General features: G+C 35.5%; 1 protein-coding gene and 1 pseudogene across 1 annotated transcript; one reads left to right on the plus strand and one right to left on the minus strand.

The window, feature by feature from the left end:
- Positions 1-6,671: 6,671 nt before the first annotated feature.
- LOC101721854 (olfactory receptor 4A5) lies at positions 6,672-7,607 on the minus strand. Its single transcript, XM_004852597.4, has one exon. The coding sequence runs from the start codon at positions 7,605-7,607 to the stop codon at positions 6,672-6,674; it is 936 nt and encodes a 311-aa protein (XP_004852654.2).
- A 9,586-nt stretch (positions 7,608-17,193) lies between these two features.
- Positions 17,194-18,923, plus strand: LOC101722214 (translocating chain-associated membrane protein 1-like; annotated as a pseudogene).
- Positions 18,924-22,145: the final 3,222 nt, after the last annotated feature.

Here is a 22,145-nt window from a genome sequence, read left to right on the forward strand (position 1 = left end):
CAGGAAGGATCAATATAGTGAAAATTGCCATACTTTCAAAACTGCTATATAGTGGCAGCCCTTGAATTCCAAGCAGTGGCCACCCTTTGTCATCCCATACTCTAATTCTTTATTCTTGATATAATTCTTTCTCCAACAAGTAGTAGATTATAAACTAGTATAACCATTATGGAAACAATGTAGCAATTCTTCTAAAAGCTAATAAGAGAATTTATATTTGACTCAGCTATACCTCTTGTGAATATCTTTCCCAAAGAGTTAAAGACATCAAATTACATTGATATATGTTCTATAGGACTATGTGCTATGGTGTAATGAAACTGCAAAATACTGAAGAAACAAATCAAAAGATATCAACTCAGTCAGTCTTGTTAAGGGATTAGAAATACCTGCACACTAAAATATTCTACAAATAGTTAAAATGAAAATTGGTTTGTAAGTACACTGGGGTTCAAGATGCACATATCATTCTGCATTTTAAAGGATACATTTTTTTGGTACTGGGGATTGAACTCAGGTTCTTGCACTTTTGAGACAAGCAACGCAACCACTGAGCTAAATCCCCAGCCTCATTCTGCATTTTTATAGCACTAAAATATCCAGGAAGTTTATTAAAGATTAGAATCACTGAACACATAATTTAGTAATCACATAGGACCCCCTAATATAACTTATCATGGGAATTATGTAGAATTTTTAATAGATTATGAGATCCTCTGTTACCCATGTGCTCACACCCCTCCTCAGTTACCTGCATAAAGACAGTCATTTGGTACAAGTTGTACATTTTAGTGCTCTTTCCCAAGTGCGGAGTGTAGAGCTCAGTGCTCTTAAATAATAAGAGCTTCATGCAACAAAGCCATGTCAGGAAAAACAGGCAGCAAAACAGTACATGCACCATCACGGTGCCTTGAAATGTCCCCATGTGACTAATTCTCTCCATTGTTCATATTGAAAGTTTGATGATTCACACTACAGGTAAAAAAATGTTACCTTTTAAATTGCCACACTTTTAAAAATTAATATCAAGAATGCCCTGAAAACTCAAGAATCTGAAGCTTGATTATAAGCAAAGATACCTAAAATTTTTATTATTGGCAAAATTTCTCCTAAAACCAAATACTGAGTATTTCAAGGTTGAAAAAAGTCACATTTGTGAGAGAAAGCATCGCAAATTGTTGACACATATTTGCAATTTGCAATTCAAAGCAACAACAGTGAAAGTATAAAAAAGACTTTAAAATATTTTGTTTCACAGTCAGGGGTACTGACCTGGCTTCATCCTGGATACTAAAATTTAGGATTAACTAAAAGATAGGGAAATTTTTAATCCCTATCTTACCCTGCTTTGAGTCTATTATTTCAGTTCCTAGGAAAATTGAATACTGATATAGACAAACATTCTCCAAGGTAAGGGTAAAAGTCTGTGGACATTAATCTACATTTAAAACACTGAACATATGGCTCATTCATTCAATTATGGCATCTCCAATGGTGAATTTTCCCTTAATTAAATTCATTGGGACTTTAAGCATCATTCTGATGATGGACTATGCACCTCCAAAGATACTGTGAGGATAATAACTACATAGAAAGAGATTTACAGAAACATCCTCTGGAGAAAATATCATAAATGAATAACTTGAGGGAAAATCAGCAAAAAGGAAAAATCAAATCAGGACACAAATAAAATATGTAAAAATTTTCAATAAAATTATGACCAATATCTGGAAGGGAGGCTACTTTCAAGAGATAAATAGAATCAAAATATATTCTATGGATCTATGAAAATATCACCAAATCCCAAAGTTGTATAAAATTAATGAGCACTATTAAAATATAATTTGAAAAAATAATCTGTAATATAGGTGAACTTGGGAAATGTGTGGTTTAGCATATGCCTTTTCAGTTGACATCTGAACTCACAAGGAGAAAATGAAGAAAATTAGTTCTTGGCTTTTCTTACTTGTGAGTTTTTTGATTACTGACTCAGCCTTATGTTTTATTGGTCTGCTTAAGCATTCTGTTTCTTGTGCGTTCAGTCTTGTTAAGTGTTATGTTTCCAGTACTAAGTCCAGTTCTTGGATGTAATGAGCATATATCTATTTGGGACCTAAAATTATTCAGAATAATCCCTTAAGATCTTTATCATTTCTTAAGTTTATATTATATTGTGTGTTCTTGCTCTTCTCATTTTATTTATTTGAATTTTCTCTTGTTTTAAAATTAGCTAAGAACCTGTCAATTTTGTTTTACCCTCTTAGAAGACCAATTTTTTGTATTCTTGATATTTTTCTGTTGTTTTGTATTAAGTATTTCATTTGTCACTGTACTAATCTGTATTATTTCCTTCTCTCTGCTAACTTGGAGCTGATTTGTTCTTTTTCTCATTCCTTTTGTGTAAAATCTGGTTATTTTTGTGACATCTTTCTTCTTTTTCAAAAGGTCAGATTTTATTACAGTAAACTTTCCTCTCTGTACACCTTTCCAGTGTTCCACGTATCTGGTAAAAGGTGAAAGTCAAATATATCAGAAAATTATAAAACATATCAAGAAAGGAAGAAAACTATTAAAAAGGAAAAATTGAACAGAGTATATCAATAGATGTTTCCAAATGAAAACATCTAAATGACTAATAGGTACATGAAACAGTTCTCAATTTGACTAATCAGCAGAAAAATACAAATACAAAGACCTTTAATATATCACTTTACATCTGTTAGAATGACTATTATGGAATAGACCCAAGATAACAAATGTCACTGGGAAGAAGAGAAAAGCCAGCCTTGTGCACTCTTATTAGGATTCTAAACTGGTACAGTGATTATAGAAGACAGTATGGAGGTTCCTCAAAAAACAAAAGTAGAACTACCATATCATCTGGGAGTCCTACTTCTGGATATTCATTAAAAGGCCAAAAAAAAGGATCTTATACAGATCTGCACTTCCATGTTCATAGCGGCAATATTCACAAGAGCCAATATATGAAAACAGCAGTGTCTATGCCTCAATAAATGGATAAACAGAATTGCATATATGAAATGTATGTATAACTATCATTCAATTATATTGTATATTACAATATATGATAAGTTGGTAGGTAATATATAATCCAGTACCTTGGTTCAGAAATGCTTCTGTCTGTGAACAATTAAATAAAGGAATGGAAGCATTCTACAAAATTTTGCTTCCTTTCCAAACTCTGCATGGGTAGTGGAACACAATTATGGCCATCTTCCCCAGAATCATGGAACACATTAAGTGTGTGAACCCAGGTAACACTGATAGATGTTGTCATATTAATTACAATAATCATAAACTACTTATATGATAAAATACTTTATTGTATATGTTATTTATAAAATCAATATAAGGAATATTATTTACCCTTAAATAAGAATGATATGCTGTTATTTATGATACTATAAGTGAACCTGAAGAATGTATTACTGTAAGTACACCTTATAGTGCCTCATCTCACTTATATGTGGGATATAAAATAGTCTCACAAAAAAAGGGAGCGGGACTGTGCCTATCAAACCCTGCAAGGTTGGATATATGAGAAAAATGATTACAACATTTTACAAACAGCATAGTAGCTACAGTTAAGAAGACTATATTGTATATCTGAAATTTGATAAAAGATGATATTACATACTTAAGCAGGGTAAAATGGTCGACCTTAAATGATCTAGCCACAATAAGTGAAAGAAAATATTGATTAACTGAGGTGATAGATGTATTAACTTGATTGTGATGATTATTCCATAGTACATACACCTATCAAAACATCAATAGTATGCTCTCAGTATATGTGATTCATTAATAGAACTGGAAAAAAGAAAATAATACTAAGAGTACTACAAAAATAAGGCTACTTCTCAAAACAACATTTCTTTGCAGTTTTTTTCCTGCAGAATATATTCCAGTAGAGATTGACAAACTATTAAGTTTCAAATTCACTTGGATTGTTTAATTATTAAATGTTTGGGGAATATTTTAAATATATTTTTGTTCTCAATTTATGATCCAGTTCCTCACTGTCACTTATGTCTTCTATATGATTTAAGTCCTTTGAGATGTATAGCAATGTATGTTGAATGTTCCATGAGAACAGGGGGATATACAGAGAAATCTCACATCTGTTTTCTCTTGTTTCTTTTCCAATACACATTCCAGCAATGGCCCCTTGAAAACTAGATACACAAGAAATATTTTAGGAGCAAACCAGGCTATATTTGCATTTTAATCAAGGTCTCCACTGACTTTTACTGAAAGCTGAAAACCTGTAAGCCACTTGATATAGTTCCTTGAAACTATAAAACACAGAAGAAAGAAATCAAAGGAAATCAAAACACAAGGTATTTCACCACAGCTGTGAATAGGAAGAATCATTATCATTAACATGTCCTTTCTCCTCTGATTCATCTACAGAAGCAAAAATATTCTTAATAACAATCCATTGATTTCTTACAAAAACTGAGATGGTTCAAGAATTTGTATGAAAATATACAAGAACTAGAATAGCTAAAATAATGTTGAAAAAAACTGAAGTTGAAGAACTCATACTACAGGATTTCTACACATACCATAATATGCAGTATTGAAGAAAATTTATATATAAATATAGGAATAGTTAGTCCAGAAATAGATCCACACACTGGATGGATGATTGTTTTACAGAAGTGCAGAGAGATGGAGAAATAGTAGCCTTTTCAGAAATATTGCTTAATAAATTGGATATACACTTACAAAAAATAAACACTGACTGCTACCTTACACCACAAAAAAAAGTTAACACAAAAATGACTTGCAGACCTAATATTAAGAAAAAACTATAAATGGTCTAAAGTGGGACATCAGAGAAGATTTTTGTGAGTTTGGGTTGCACAAAGATTTCCTAAACGTAGCAAAAATGATTGACAAAAATGAAGTTATTAATTGTACACCATAAAAACTGACACATTTTATTGAGCAGATAATTTTAAGAGAACAAGAAAACAAATCATTGATGGGGCAAAATATATGCAAATCATAAAGCTGATAGAGAATTTGTTTCCAGGATGTATAACAAACTCAACTTTCAGTAGTAAGAACTCGATATAGGATGAGCAAAAAAAAAAGCACTTAAACAAGATACATAAAAAAAAATTAAGCACATGGAAAGATGCTCAATATTATTAGTCATTTAAAAATGAAAATTAAGGCTATAAAATGATATCATTGGGCCGGGGATTTAGCTCAGTGGTTTCTCCGCCTGCTGAGCAAGTGCAAGGACCTGAGTTTGATACCTGGTACCAAAAAAAAAAAAATGATATCATTACCCATCAATTCAGATGACTAAAATTTAAATATCTCTTCAACACCAAGTTCTGACAAAGAGAGAGACAACCTAAAAAAATATCATTTTTGCTGGCTGGAAAACAAAGTTAAAGACTTTGGAAAACAGTTTGGCCATTTCCTACAGTGAGTCAAATATTCACTTATGATAGAACCTGTGACTTCTATTCCTAGATATTTACCCATGTAACAAAAACGTTTGATTAAGGGGAAGCTTATCCATTAACAAACATTATGTATTATCATGTCAGAACAGTTTCATTCATAATTTCAAATATCTGAAAAGAACCAAAATATCTGAATTGGAAAAGGTATTAAAGGGGTTAAACAAACTATGAGATGTCTGTAAAATGGAACACTATTCAGCAGTAAAATTAAATGATCTGCTGATATCTATAGGAATACTCAAAGAATTCAAATGCATTATAAGAAAGAAGCCAGATTCAAAAGGTTATATACTTTGTGGCTCTAGTTTATTAATGCAAAATTTTGGGAAAGGCAAAATTAGGAGGAAAGAAATGTATAAGTGTTACCCAGGAGATAATTGAAGTAGACAAATTGACTACAAAAGGAGAATGTAGGATGAAAATATTTTACAGTAATAAACATTGAAAACATTTGACTGTGATGGTTCCACAACAGTGGGTACTTGTCAAAACACTACAATTCCAACATAGCTCCTTATGGCTTTCTGAAACAAAATATTGAATTGAAATAAAGAACTTTGATCTGGTTTCCTCATCAACTGGATGTAATTTTTTTTTTTTAAAAAGAGCTGTTCACTGACGATATTTTTAGCTGAACACAATATCACCTTCTATCCAAAAACCTTGATTGAAAATACATAAATTTTGAACCTGAAGAATAAAAGTAATCCTGAAGTTCATAATGCAACTAACAAATATGCTATAATGATCAAATAATGAACATGACAAGTTCAAAACTTCACTTTTTTCACACAAATTATCTGAGCAATAGACATCTTCCTTTCTCATGAATGTGAGTCATAGAAAATTTCCAAAAGTACCTTCTTTCTTCTTTGCAAAGATAATGACCACTATTTTGAAAGTCCTATTTTAATCTAAACAGAAAATAGAAAGTTAGAAGGTATGCTGTGCTTAGGTTTCTCCTTATCTTCACACATAAAAGAATAAAAAGTCGTGCTTTTACCACATCTTCCACAAAATCGACTACAATAGTTACAACACAAAGGATGACTTGTATATCTTCTTTAATGGTTTTGTATAAATAAAGAGATGCAGCCCTAAACATCTGGTGAGGTGACAGCATTATTCTTCCTTATGATTTAGTGCATGTTTCTTCCATCAGAATTAGTAACAGCTTCTCTCAAGAGTTAAATTCTTACACCAGAGTTTTCCCATAGAATTTTGGATCTCTGAATTTCTCAAAGTGTATATTAAAGGATTTAACATAGGAGTAACCAGGGTATAAAAAATGGCTATGAATTTATCAAAGGGAAAGTTGGAGACAGGTCTAACATACATGACAATACAGGGAATGAAAAAGAGGACAACCACAGTGATGTGAGAGATGCAGGTAGAAAGGGCCTTGCGCCTCCCTGCCTGACTGTGAGTTTTAAGGGAGTTTAGGATGATTCCATAGGAGATAAGGAGGAGTATGAAGACCATTGTACACATGGCTCCACTATTGGCGGCTACAGAGAGGCCAATAAGTTCAGTGTCAGAGCATGCAAGCTCCAGCAATGGGTACATGTCACAGACAAAGTGATCAATGGCATTGGGGCCACAGAAGGGGAGATTATACACAAACACAAGTTGAATCAGAGAGTGTGTAAAACCTCCAGCCCAGGACACTACTAACAAAAGGATGCAAACCCGTTGGTTCATGATGGTCAAATAGTGCAGAGGCTTACAGATGGCCACATAGCGGTCATAGGCCATTGCCATCAGAAGGAAGATCTCAGCAGCAGCAAATAGGTGCTCTGTAAAGATCTGGCCCATGCAGGCTGGGAAGGAAATGGTCTTTCTATCACTGAGCAGATTCATCAGCAACTTGGGTGAGAAGACAGTGGAATACACAGCATCTAGGAGTGAAAGGTTGGCAAGGAAGAAGTACATTGGGGAGTCCAAGGAAGGGCTGGCAAGGACAGTCACCAGGATAAGCAGGTTGCCCAGCATTGTCACAGTGTAGATGAGTAAAACCATGACAAATAATGCTTTTTGTGCACTGGGATCCTGAGTGAGGCCCAGGAGGACAAATTCTGTGACATTGTTACCATGCCCCATTCAGTCTTCTAGAAGGCTTGCTTCAGAGAAGTAGGCTAAGGAGAACAGGACCTGCCATGAAATTGTGAACAGGAAAAAGACACAGTGTGTCACAGAGTGCATCTTCATTATCATATCTTATACAGCGGTGAACACACAGTAAACACTGTGTAAGCATCAACTGAGATCCTCTTCCAAATAGCCCACTAGACCTGCTGATAATTCTAATTGTCCCTGAAGGATTTTGTTAGGCTTACAAATCAGAGGTTCTTTTTCAGTGGATATCTGTACAGGAGAAGATGAAGGCATCATGGTCATTCACACATTGCACACTTCCTTTCAAATATGTTACTGCATGATACAGTAATAAGAAAGGACAAAGAGAAGAAAGACTTTTGATTTCAAGAAACCTACACTCTAGCCATGGAAATGAACACTAAATATATTCACTAACACAGATTCAGTCTTTCACATTCATAGATTTGTAGGGAATAATGTTACAAGAAAACCTGTGCCACACCAAAGGTGGTATCTTTCCTAGCAGGTCCAGTCAATACTGTGATACTGCAGTATGAGCCTTCTGTCATGCAAATCCAAAAGAACTGTGAGTCTTTATAATCTCTCATTCCATACTAACAGTCCTAACTGGGACTGTACAAAAAACTACAAAATTACTCACACACTTCTCCTTGTAGCAGAAACTTTATGAATCTGATTTTTGCTTTTTTGAGAGCTCTAATTCTTTCCATTTCATTCTTGCTGCTACCAAATTTCCCACAAGTTTATATACACTCTTCTGATTTTACTAAATTTATTTTACCTGAAATGACCCATGACTGTGACTGGCTGCTGCATTAGCACCTAGTACTGCTTTTTTACAGAGCTCCTTGGTGAAATAAGTACTGAGGAAGAATGAAAACAAAACCTTAAAAAAGATGTAGAGAAGAGTGCTTAACTGCTGAGAGTGCTCTGAAACAGAACATCTCTATGTAGACTCAAAAAAATAGCCTAATGAAGGCATAAATCCATACTCAGTATGAGACAGTATAGATTTGAGTCATTTTTTAAATACAATTACAAATGCTGCAGTCTTCACAATGGAAACCAGAGGGACTGGACTGGACAATCAGAATCTGTCCAATTTAGCTACGTACAACACTATCAGTAGCACCCTCCAGGCTTTTCATCTGTTGACATTTTCCATGTTTTTCACATTTACATAATCAAATAAGTTTCCCAGCCCATCACTAGGTCCTGAAAAAAGCTATCCAGTGGCAAATTGGATATCACAACTACTGTAACCAAATAATGTCTCTAGATTTCTCATTCAGTATGAACCTACACAGCATCTAAGACATCCTCTTAGGGAGAGCATAGCACAGTCAAGAGTAGTGTGCATGTTGGAGAGGCAGCATTTGTTTTTCAATCCCAGATTAATTCTGTTTCTATCAAGGTGATCCGCAGCAACTTAATAAACATCCCTGTGTTTCTATTTCATCATTTTTAGCATGAGGATACTCAAAGCATCTACTCCTAGAGTTATTACTATATGGGCAGTTTCTAGGTTACTGTGGGGTACCAAGTAAAATTTAAATAACTGATACCTAATTTTGACATTTTTGAATGGTCCACTGTGAGCATTGTATCAGAGTAGATCACCAGAATCTCTCAATTAAATAAGAATTATTGACATAGGACAGGAGGTGAAGAATAGTATAGGTGTAACTTATGAACCCTTTTGGCCAAATAAAGTAAAATTGAATGTCTTTGGATTATATATTTTGTTCTGTATAAGTACTGGCAATATTCACCTATGAACAACTGTGTTTTTATGAGGAGCAAGCAGGAGGATCCAACACACATGATTGCGGTACTAGAGGAAGCCCTGCTGAAAAAATCCAAGCTGCCTTTGAAGCCACTTGTAATGACTCTCCCTCCTGTCTCATTCACAGTACTGTTTGCATCATATTCAAGAAACCTGCCTTTATTGAAGCTTTATAGAGAAAAGGGCACAGCTGTTGAAGGTCATAGGGATATGAAGTAGTCTATGTACAGTTCTCTTTTTTCACCCCTTTCTGCGGTGCTTAGTGTTTTTATTTTCATTAGCAATTCTGGGTTGCACTGATCAAATCTTCAGCTGGCCAGAATAATTGTTTGCATAACAGAAAAAGTAAAGCAAGTAAACTCCACTTCATACCATATAGATTACTATCAAAGATTTGATACTACAAAATGAAGAATAATATGATTATACTGTCAACCATTAACTCTTTCAAAAATACAATTTTAAGAACATTTGATACAATCCTACCATTGAAAAAGTACTCTACATGATGCTTTACAATAACAAGTGACCATAGATGAGACACTTCCCTAATCATAGGTTTCTCTAAATATATGCACTGGCAAGTTTGATGGGATGATTTTGAAATGGATATATAAAAGCCCATATCAAGCTTACAGAACAAAACGTACACCTGATCCCTTACACTGTTGAAACTCATGTTATGTTATACAATTTTAAAACCTCTAGTTGAACTATATCTAAAAATAATTATACTTCTATGTGAACCTATCATGAAAAATATAATATCCCATAAACTAGAGAAATAAATCCAGTGTTTTCTTTGTTCTACGTGTAGCATGTTTCCCTTGTTATGTGGCAAAAAGGAAAATAAACACCTATTAGGCTTCAACATTACAACAAAACATATTTTGTACATATTTGGTACATTCTGATTAATTTGTCTATTTTTCCAACTTAATTTTTCTCATTCACTTACCTCCTATGTTACTTTTAATATATTAGTGGTATTTCACTTTACCACAGAAATATTCCTTTAGTCTCCCTTTTCTGTTGTTTTTATACACTTTTGTCTTGAGTCTTGTCCGTGGTCCTGAAAATCAATGTTTCTATTACTGAGGGTGACTGCAAATACCTCTTTTGCCTGTGTGCCTTCACAAAACACAAGATAACGCATAGCTGACTAGGAGATTCAGAAATACTATCAAGTGACTACAACAAACAAATTTTCACAATAGGCTTCCCATTCTCTCATTCAGAACTGTAAAAGAAGCCAAGCCAATACCTAAAATGCAAATACATTTAAAGATATGGGTTGTATATTCTCACCTGCTGGAAAGCCGTCTTCATAGAAAAATATAGATATGTTTGCACAATTAGGTTAAAAATTGACCTAGTATGTGGAAACTGTCTTGACCAAATTCAATATATGATGTCACAAATAGACAAAACTTAGTTCTATGTTTTTCTCTTTTCAGTTAATCATGATGAAGTAACCAAAAAGGATTGTGCTTTCAAGAATTTTCAAGGACACTGATATGCCTGAACAAGAAGCCATGTACTTAGTGAGCAAATTCTAGGGTTTAGTTTCTTCAAAAAAGTGAATAACAGAAGTTTCTAACAAGTAGAATCAGAATTCTTCACTCTTTGAGTCACTCAAGTCGCATATTTTAAGGCCTCTTCTTTCCTAATTAAAAATATGTGACTATTCTTCCCAATCTCATCCAGGAAATAGAGACCTTCCACCAACTTCCAGGACTACATGCATGCTGAAGATACACTCCAACTTGGACTGAATTTGACCTGAAGGAAAACTCGTGCATCATTCCAACAAGAAAATAATTCTTCTGTTTACATGTGCAGATCCATTCTGACTTTCTTACATCATCACTAGTTTAAATAGATTAGTTTTTAGAATATTTGGAACAAATTCAAGTGAAGTAATCTCTGCTGAACAGGTTTCTTTCTGTGAGAAATCCCTCAAGGAACAACACTTGGGTCTTTCCAAGAAAGAGTAGCTGACTGCTAAGTGATATGAAGACCTCTAATGTGAAAATTAAAAATTTAAAAAGGTAATGATGGATAAGCTAGGAGTTGCACATGTGACACATTAAGTAAATCAAGTAATATCTAATCCAACCTGAAAGAAGAAGCAGTCCAACTTCCCTCACCAACCACACACTAGCAAAGATGCCCTTCCTCACTGTTTGAGGGTTTCTACCCAAGGAATTCTGAAGCTTAAAGGAAGGAGCTTGGAAGTGGAAAATTCATTGCAGTTCTTCTAAGTCTTGAAAAGACAGACAACCATAGTTTCTCACTTCTTTTCTGTTCTGTTTTTGTTTTTATTTTCTTAGTGAACAAAACTTTTTTAAAATTGATTCTATGGGTACATTTTAGGTATACAATTTAATAACATTCATCATCGGAGATTTCTACCTTTACATAATATACCTTGATTCTTATTTTCCCCATTTCCCTGCCCTCCCTTCAACCCCTCAGCCCTCCCTATTTACAAAGACATTTTTTCCATTTCTTTCATTTTCTCCTATTAATTCCATTCCCTTCTTTCCTTTCTCCTACCCCTCCCAATTCCAACTACCCTTTGCACTATTTCTTCCTATGTCACACTATAATACATTTTGATCATTATTTACACTTTCAGTTTATCACACCAGAGAAACTATTCAGTATTTACCCATGTGTATCCTATTTAAGTTTCTCACTTCTATTGGAGTGGAAGAATTTGATCAAGGCCTGACTCTTTGTCTGATGGACCATAATGGTCTATCTTCTATAATTAAATTCCTTAATTTCAATCCTATATTAATTTAATAACTGCTTCTATAAGAATGAAAATTTCTTTTTAAAAATATGAACTGTTCTTATGATCTTTCAAGGTTACTTCCTTAATTTGTCTCACCATTGGCTCCACTGAGCTCCTACCATCTGGTTTAGTTACATATTGGATATTCTGTGTCCTAAAGTCCCAAGGTACAGGGTCACAAACATACCTGGCAAAACCAGGTAAATATCTGTTCCAGGTGATGGGCTCCAGTAGAATTTGGAAGTTCTTAATCTACAGAACAAGTGTAATAAATCCAGCAACCTCAAATGTAATGTGTATGACTTCTAAGAGAAAGTGCATATCTAACAATTTTGCTGCTCAAATTGGTAAGTCATAAAAGATGTACAGATGTATCTTTAATTTGGAAGAAACAACTAATATAATCAAACTTCTCAAGGTTAAATTATTAATCAAGATGGAGAATTTATGTGTGCTAAGGCATCCTCTGTATCTCTTCCAGGAAGAAAACACTTTAAAAATATTAACTGAAATAGATGTTGCCAGATATGCTTCATAGTTAAAGGCATATTTCTCAATGACCCATAGGGAGAATAAATCAAAGGAACCACCTCTTTCAATTCTTTTGCTGCTTCAGGTAGTTATGTATGTGACCCTGCATGCAAGGCCTTTATGTTGCAGAAGATTCAATCAATGTGTAACTACACATATTCATAAAAGCTCAGGGCAGATGCAGCAAAGCCAGGAAAAGGGAGCAAGAGGGAAGAAATAAGCACTTTCCTAATAAACTTTCTGATGCAGAACCTCAAACTCCAAGAAAAAGAAGCACAAGACAAACCAAAAGCTCATACAATGGAGGAAATCATGAAGATCAGAGCAGAAATCAATACATTGGAGACTAATTGAATGACATAAAAAAATCAACAGATCGAAGAGTTGTTTCTTCAAAAGAACAAATAAAATTGACAAACCCTTAGCCAACCTTATCAAAAAAAAAAGAAAAGGTTTAAATCCATGCAATTAGAAATGAAAAGGGTGAAAGCACAAGAGATTAAACAGAAATCCACAGGATGATCAATACCCACTTCAAGAAACTGTACTCCAATAAAAAGGAAAAGGAAGAAGAAATGGACACATTCCTAGATACATATGACTAACCAAAGTTGAATGGAGAAGATATAAAAATTCTAAACACCTCAAATTCAATCAGTGAAATTGAAAACATAATTACAAATATACCAACAAAGAAAAGCCCAGATCCTCATGGCTTCACTGCTGAATTCTAGAAATTTAGGGAACACCTAATAGCACCACTTCTCAAATTCTTTCATGAAATTCAAAGGGAAGCAATACTCAAAAATTCATTCCTGGAAGCAAGCAATACTTTGATTCTGAAAGCAGAGAAGGACCAAGACACACCAGAGAACTACAGGCCAAAATCCCTAATGAACATAGATTCAAAAATTCTCAATAAGATACTGGCAAACAGAATATATAGAATCATCAAGAAGGTCATACTTTGTGACCAAGTGGGACTCATCCCAGGGACACAAGGATGGTTCAACATATGAAAATCAATAAATGCAATACAATATATTAGCAGACTCAGGGACAAAATCCACATGATCACCTCATTAAGTGCAAAAAGGCATTCAACAAAATCTAACACCTATTCATGATAAAAACTCTATAGAAAATTACAGTAGATGGTCTTTATCTCAATCCGATAAAGGCTATCCAAGAAAAACCAAAAGCCAACATCATATTAAATGGTCAAAAACTGAAATCTTTCATGCTAAAATCAGGAACAAGACAATGATGTCCACTATCACCACTCTTTTTCAATATAGTTATAGAAACATTACCACAGCAATTAGACAAGAAAAAGAAATAAAAAGGAATAAAGATAGGAAAGGAAGAAGTTAATCTGTTATTATTTGATGATAACATGATACTGTACATAGAAAGCCAAAAAAAGCTCTGCTAAAAATCTTCTAGACGAGGTGAAAGATTCAATAGAGTAGCTGGATACAAGGTCAACACTCAAAAATCAATAGTCTTCTTGTACACAAATAACAGGCTCACTGAGAGAGAAATTAGGGAAACAGCTCCTTTCACAATAACATCCAAAAAAATGAAATATCTAGGAATCAATCTAATGAAGGGAGTAAAAGACCTCCACCTAGAAAACTGTAGGACTCTGGAAAAAGAGATTGAAGAGGATAAAAGAAAATGGAAAGACATTCCTTGCTCCTCAATAGGAAGAACCAATGTAGTAAAAATGGCCATTCTTGCAAAACTGCTATATAGATTCAATGCAATCCTGATTCAAATCCCAACAGGATATTTCACAGAACTAGAGAAAACAATCCAAAAATTCATTTGGAACAAGAAGAGACCTATAATAGCAAAAGCATTTCTGGGCAACAGAGACATGGCTGGGGGTATTACAATACCCAACTTGAAACTATACTACAAAGCTACTGTGATAAAAACAGTATAGTACTGGCAAAGAAACAGAGTTGAAGACCAGTGGAACAGATTATAAGATGCAGAAACAACTCCAGACACATTCAGCTACCTCATCTCTGACAAATGAGCCAACAAACCTCACTGGAGGAAAGATAGCTTCTTTAATAAATGGTGCAGGAAAAACTGGATTTCAACCTGCCAAAGATTAAAACTAGCCCCATGTCTTTCACCATGCACTAAAGTACAATCAAAGTGGATCAACCATAAAAATATTAGGCCCTGACCCCAGCAGCTTGAACCTACAGTCCCAGCCAAAGTCCAGCCTGAAAAAGAGCTGCACAGGCACACAAGCAAGAACCAAAGGCCCATTCTTCATCTGTAAGTGCAGGCAGATCTAAGGGAGAAGCCCAGATGGGTCAGAATGGTATAGTTGCTGGCAGGTCCTAGTCAGTGCCCAGCCAGGACCCAAGCAGCTCAGACTCACAGGCCCAGCCAAAGGAAAAGAGCTGTAGAGACACAAAAGCAACAGCCAGAGGCCTGCCCTAATACCATTGGTAAGTGAGGGCAGACCCCAGCCAGAAGCCCTCTCAGACACCAGCAACTGGGGTGCACAGCCCTGAGCCAAAGGCCATCCTAGACAACAGCTATGTAGGGGGCAAGACTCAGCCAGAAGCATGCCCAGATACCATCCCAAGTGCCTACAGGCCCCAGGACAACAGGGCCTGGACAACAGAGCAACACAGGGATCCAGAGGGCCACCATTCTGAACCAAGGAAGTGGTGCAGTGGTGAGCAGCAGAGAAAAGGCCTCTCAGTGGCTTACTGAGAATTAAAGACCACTGGGTGTGCAAAAAGTCACCTCAACAGGTGCAGCAGGTTGCATCTCTTGAAATGAGAAGACGCATAAACAAGTATCAAAATCAGAGTTCCAGATCAACTAAGGCAACCCCAAAGGGCAACAAGGTGGAACAGTCTGATATGTAACCACCTGGACTCTCTGAAATGACAATGAAAGAGGGTCTAGAAAAAAATGAAATCAGAAATAATTTCTCAGTTAACAACAGAGATAGTGTTCATAGTGCAAGACATGATTAATAAGTCTAGAGTAGACACAGAAAAGAAAATAAAGGAGCCGAGGAATAGGATGGTATCGCAGTATAGGAAAAAATGGAATCCATAAAACAGATGCAAACAGATTTCCAGGAGATTAAAAACTCCATTGAAAGTTTATGCAGCAGAATGAGCCAATGTGAGGACAGAATTTCAGATATAGAAGACAGGATTGCAATTGGTGACCAGGAAAATAAAAATTTCTTAATAGTAAGGGACTATGAGAAATCAATCTAGCAGCTGCTAGATGATCCAAAAAAAAAATAATAATAATAAGACTGACTGGATTCAATGAATAAACAGGAGAGAGTGCAGATGACACTTAAAAAATCTGTTCACAGAAGTAGTGGCAGAAAAGTTCCCAAGCAGGGGAAAAGAACTTGTCATACAGATAAGTGAGGGATATGTTAATCCAACTAGACATGATCAAAAAATATCTACACCTAGACCTACAATAGCTAAGATTCCAGAAACCCAACTAAAGAACAAAATTCTACAACACTTAGAGCAAATAAACAAATCACATACAAAGGAAAGCACATCAGAATCACAGCAGACTTCTCAACACAAACCATCAAGGCTAGAAGAGCTTGGAGTGACATACTTCAAGGCCAAAAGAAAACAGCCTCCAACACAGACTGATGTACCCTGAAAAATTATCTTTCAAAATTGCTGGAAAAATAAGATTCTTTCATGACAAAGAGCACTTGAGGAACTTCGTGAATAACAAACCAGCACTCCAAAAAATTTCAAACAGTATCCTAGGAAAAGACAATGAGGGTCACCCCGTGAAGCCCAAGCAGAATGAATCCATCAGGCACAACAAGAAATTTAACACAAAGGGGGAGAATGCAACAAAAAAGTCATGACAATGATGTCAATACATATCAATTATAACCATCAATGTTAATGGTCTCAATTCACCAATCAAAAGAAATAGACTGGCAGAATGGGTCAAGAAGCAAGATCCAACAATATGCTGCATTCAAGAAACACACTTAATTTAAAAAGAAACTCATAGGCTGAATGTTAAAGGGTGCAAAACAATACTCCATGTGACAGGAACCAAAACAAAAGCAAGAGAAGCTACCCTCTTTGCAGATCAAATGGATTTCAAACCAACACTAAGAGAGACAAAGAAGGACCCTACATTCTCGAATAGGGAAAAATTCAAGAGGAAGAGATGACAATCATAAATATATATGCACAAGATTTTGGGGGTTTTTTCCATGCAGCCCCAGTGGCTATGTACTAGCTGTTCGATAGGAAGTGAAGCCCCAGACAGCAGCTGCAGCAGGGTTGTGAGGAGCAGCAAGGGGGAGCAGGCAGCAGTGGTGGTGGTGGTGGCGGGTCAGTGAGCAGCTGGAGAGAGCAGACCCAGGGCAGAGCACCTGTAGGCACAAGCAGTGGCCCCCCACCATGGCAATTTGCAAGAAGAGCCCCAAGAGCTACCCAGTCCTGAGCCACAAATTCATCCTGCAGAATCACACAGATATCATGTCCTGTGTGGCGATGATCTTTCTTCTGGGGCTTATTTTGGAGATAACAGCAAAGGCTTTTATCATTTTTGTTAGTCTTCAATACAATGTTACCCTCCCTGCAACAAAAGAACAAGCTACAGAATCAGCATCCCTTTATTGCTATGATATCAAAGATTTGGCTACAGTTTTCTTCTACATGCTAGTGGCGATAATTATTCAAGAGCATGTGAAACTATTCGGTGTTTACACATGCCAAATAGTTTCTCTGGTGTGAGAAACTGAAAGTGTAAATAAGGACTAAATGTATAATAGGTAATGTGAAATAGGAAGAAAAGGGGCAAAGGGGAAGGAAGTGGGAGGGATGGGGAAAGGATAGAAGGGAATGGGATTAATATGAGAAAATGGAAAAATAGGAACAAAATCTTTGTAAACAGGGAGCACTGGAGGGGTTGAAGTGAGGGCTGGGCAAGGGTGAAAAATAAGAACTAAGAGAGACTATGTAAAGGTGCAAATTTCCAATGATGAATGTCATGATATTGTATAGCTAAAATGTACCAATGATTAGAATGAATAATCGATAATGCAAAATAGGAAGAAAAGGTCCAAAGTGGTAGGGGTAGTGGGAGGTGCAGGGGAAAGGAAAGAAGGGAAAGGAAAAAATAATGAGAAATGGAAATAAAGTCTTTGTAAATAGGGAAGGGTGGAGGGGGTGAAGGGAGGGCTAGGAATGGGGAAATCATAAGAACCAAGATGCATTATGTAAAGGTACAATTCCCAATGAGAAATGTAATTGTGTTGTATACCTACAATGTACCAGTAAAAGAATTTAATACAAAAAAAAGAGCATGTGTAGGAAAATTAACAGATGAGTGCACTTCTCCAAAATGAAATACAGCAGGTTTAATGAATCTGGTCAGTTTAGTACATTCTACCTTTTTGCTTGTGTTTGGGGTACATTCATTCTAATCTCTGAAAAGTATATCTCAGATCCAATGAACTTGTGGGAGCTTATTCCCATAATCTCATGACATTTCACATGAAGTTTTTCTACATATCACAGTTGGTTTACTGGTTTCATGCTTTCCCTGAACACTACCTCCAGAAAACCAAAAACAAAGATAGTCCTCATCAGCTTGACTACATTGGTCTTTACTTCTTTCCCACTGCTGGAGCTTATCTTTTGAACCTGAATCATCAAGGACTTGTTCTCCGGTGCTGCATTCTTTTGTTGAATTTCTTTTCCAAATTTCCAGACTTTTATTTTAGTGATGAAAAATATCAAAAAGGATTTTCTTTGTGGACAGTTCTTTTTGTTTTGGGAAGACTTCTGACTTTAATTCTTTCAGTACTCACTGTTGGTTTTGGCCTTGCAAAATCAGAGAATCAGAAGCTGGATTTCAGCACCAGAAACTTCAATATATTGGCTGTTAGAAGTGCTGTTATGGCATCCATTTGTATTACTTGAGCATTCGTGATGTGGAAGTTTATTAATTTTCAGATTCAAAGGTACAGGGAACACTCTACTTTTCAGGCACCAGCTGTAAGGAAAAACCACCAGTGACTAAAGGCAGCCAGTCTTCTAGAAAAGGAACAGATAATGATGTGAATGGAACACTGACAACAAAGGGAGCAGACTCTCCCTGTAATAGAAAAGAGAAATCTGCATAATGAATTAGAAACTAATTGATCAATGTCCCAAAAGAAGTCTGCTTTTTACTATATCTTTCAGCACTAGAGATTTTTCTGTTGTTCGAAATACAGTTTCTGCTCTTTGATTCTTGCTATTGTACTGTTTCAGGCATTTTTGAAAAGGGCATTTGACACTAAACTAAAATCAAAATGGATTAAAGATCTAAATATTAAAATAGAAACTCTGAACCAGTTGGAACAGAGATTAGGTAGAACCCTTGAAGACATCGGTGTAGAAAAAGATTTTATGAACAAAACTTCAGTTGCCCGTGAACTAGCACAAACAATCAACAAGTGGGATCTCTTCTTATTAAAAGGTTTCTGCACAGCAAGAGAAACCACCAGCAGTGTGAAGAGACAACCCACAATGTGGGAAAAATTCTTCACCTGCTCTCTCTCAGACAAAGGTCTACTATCTAGAATCTACAAAGAACTTACAAAGATCAGACTTCCCAAATTTAAAGGCCCAATCCAAAAATGGGCATCTGAAATGAACAGACATTTCTCAGATAAAGAAGTAGAAATAGAAATAAATACATGAAAAAATGTTCAACATCACTGGTCATTCGAGAGATGCAAATGAAAACAATGCTGAGATTCCACTTCACTCCAGAAAGAATGGCTGCCAACATGAAATCAACCAATAACAAATGCTGCCGGGGCTGTGGGAAAAGAGGAACCCTGCTCCACTGCTGGTGGGAGTGTAGACTGGTGCAACCACTGTGGAAATCAGTATGGAGATACCTCAAAGAACTAGGACTGGAAGTCCCATTTGACCCCACTATTCCACTACTGGGGATTTTCCCCAAAGAATTAAAAGAATCATACCAGAGTGATATATGTTCATAGCAGCGCAGTTTATAATAGCTAAAACTTGGAAACAGCCCAAATGCCCATCAACTGGAGACTGGATAAAGAAAATGTGGGGTTTTTATAAAATGGAGTACTACTCAGCCATAAAAAATGAGAAATTAAAGACATTTATAGCTAAGTGGATGCACATTGAGGTGAAACTCTTAAGTGAAATAAATAGGACACACATGTATAAATACTGAATAGTTTCTCTGGTGTGAGAAACTGAAAGTGTAAATAAGGACTTAATGTATAATAGGTCATGTGAAATAGGAAGAAAAGGGGCAAAAGGGAAGGAAGTGGGAGGGCTAAGGGAAAGGATAGAAGGGAATGGGATTAATATGAGAAAATGGAAAAATAGGAACACAATCTTTGTAAATAGGGAGCACTGGAGGGGTGGAAGGGAGGGCTGGGCAAGGGTGAAAAACAAGAACCAAGAGAGACTATGTAAAGGTGCAAATTTCCAATGATGAATGTCATTATATTGTATACCTAAAATGTACCAATGATTAGAATGAATAATCAATAATGCAAAATAAGAAGAAAAGGTCTAAAGGGGTAGGGGTAGTGGGAGGGGCAGGGGAAAGGAAAGAAGGGAAAGGAAAAATGATGAGAAATGGAAAAAATGAAAATAAAGTCTCTGTAAATAGGGAAGGGTGGAGGGCTTGAAGGGAGGGCTAGGAATGGGGAAAAAATAAGAACCAAGATGCATTATGTAAAGGTACAATTCCCAATGAGAAATGTAATTGTGTTGTATACCTACAGTGTACCAATAAAGGAATTTAAAAGAAAAAAAAAGAAAAGGGCATTTGAGGGGAGGATGATTATTATGAGTGAAAAAATATTTTAGCTTAGACTAAGCCACCTGCCTTCAAAACAGTTTAGGGACGACCACATGTTTTATTTTGTTTTTTAATCTTCAAAAACTTTTCTAATGATTTAGAGGAGAAAAAAAACTATTTGCAGAAATCCCACATATCAGTTAAACAATTTCTTGCACTCACCAATTTTTTATATCAGCAAAGAGACCTGTTCCAACAAGGTCATACTTTTTAAGTCATCTTTCAGGGTAAAATGGTAATACTATAAAGTCAGATGTCAAACTTTAATATGTTTTTAGTGTTCTTTATTTTATGAATATTTGTAGCCTTTACATCTGGAAAAAGGAATTTGTAAAATCACCAAAATAATCATGCCCTTTATTTTATACATAATGATTGTGAGTGTTAATCTCCCATTTTAAAAATGCATACTAATGATTACAACATGTGAAGATTTATTGCCATATATAAAGGATCAAAATATCTTAATGTAAAAATACTTGTGAAGTGAAATCTTTCTTGTGAATTTTCAATACTTACCAACTGGTAATCAAAATATTTACTGTGAAAAGGAAAATCCAACTTATATAGTCCTTTTTGATATGTTTATTAATAATGATTCTTATTGGGGACTTATCATAAGTTTCATATGCACAACATCTTAGAAATATCCTGTACACCCTTCTAAAAGACAATGCCTACTTGATTTATATCTATAAATAATTTCAGGTAATTATATTTGGAAAACTAATACACTAACTTTAAAGAAATTGAAAATTCAGGTGGATAGTCTTACAAAAGACTGCTTTATGTCACAAGTATAGCTTTGGTCCCATCTTTAATTGAGAAACATTTATCTGTATAAACCATGTTTTTGGATAAATATATATATGTGTGTGTGTGTGTGTGTGTGTGTGCGTGTGTGTGTGTATGTATCTCTACAGAAAGGCTCTAAAAATGTTTGAGTAAAATATTTGATTGCCTTTTCAATAATTATCCTTTAAAACCCTTATAGATATATTTGGTTTGTCTGTCTTTATAGCATATATAGTGCACCTTTTGGTGTTCATGTCTTCTTTGCCTCTTTTCTCCTCTCACCAGCTAATACATGATCTTGCCATTTTTAGTGCAAAGTTACAGATCAGCTCTGTGTTATAAGTTACCATGCTGCTAGAAAGTGTGCTTTCTCTTTCCAGCTGTTTACCTACTTCCTGGAAAAAGTAAGCTCACTGTAGCATAAAGGAGTTTCAGTGGAACCATATTTTTGCTATAAAAACTGGCATTATATTGAACTATACATTGAGAAATAAGTCAAAATAAAAAGGTCCAAAGATGAAGGAGTGAAGGGAGGGGAAGGAGAAAGGAAAAGAGGGAAAGGAAAAACTATGAGAAAAGAAAAAAAAATGGAAATGAAATATATGTAAATAGGGAAAGGCGGAGGAGGTGAAGGGCACACAGGTAATGGGGAAAAAAAATAAGAACCAAGATATATCATGTACAGGCACAAACACCCAATGATAAATGTAAA

The sequence above is a fragment of the Heterocephalus glaber genome, unplaced genomic scaffold (genome assembly GCF_053883595.1).
Source record: "Heterocephalus glaber isolate CG9 unplaced genomic scaffold, H.glaber_assembly_v1.0 deba00000592, whole genome shotgun sequence".
Classification (NCBI taxonomy): Eukaryota; Metazoa; Chordata; class Mammalia; order Rodentia; family Bathyergidae; genus Heterocephalus; species Heterocephalus glaber.

Excerpts from the sequence above, each read along its gene's own strand:
- LOC101721854 (XM_004852597.4), bottom strand. The coding sequence starts at position 7,607 with ATGGGGCATGGTAACAATGTCACAGAATTTGTCCTCCTGGGCCTCACT.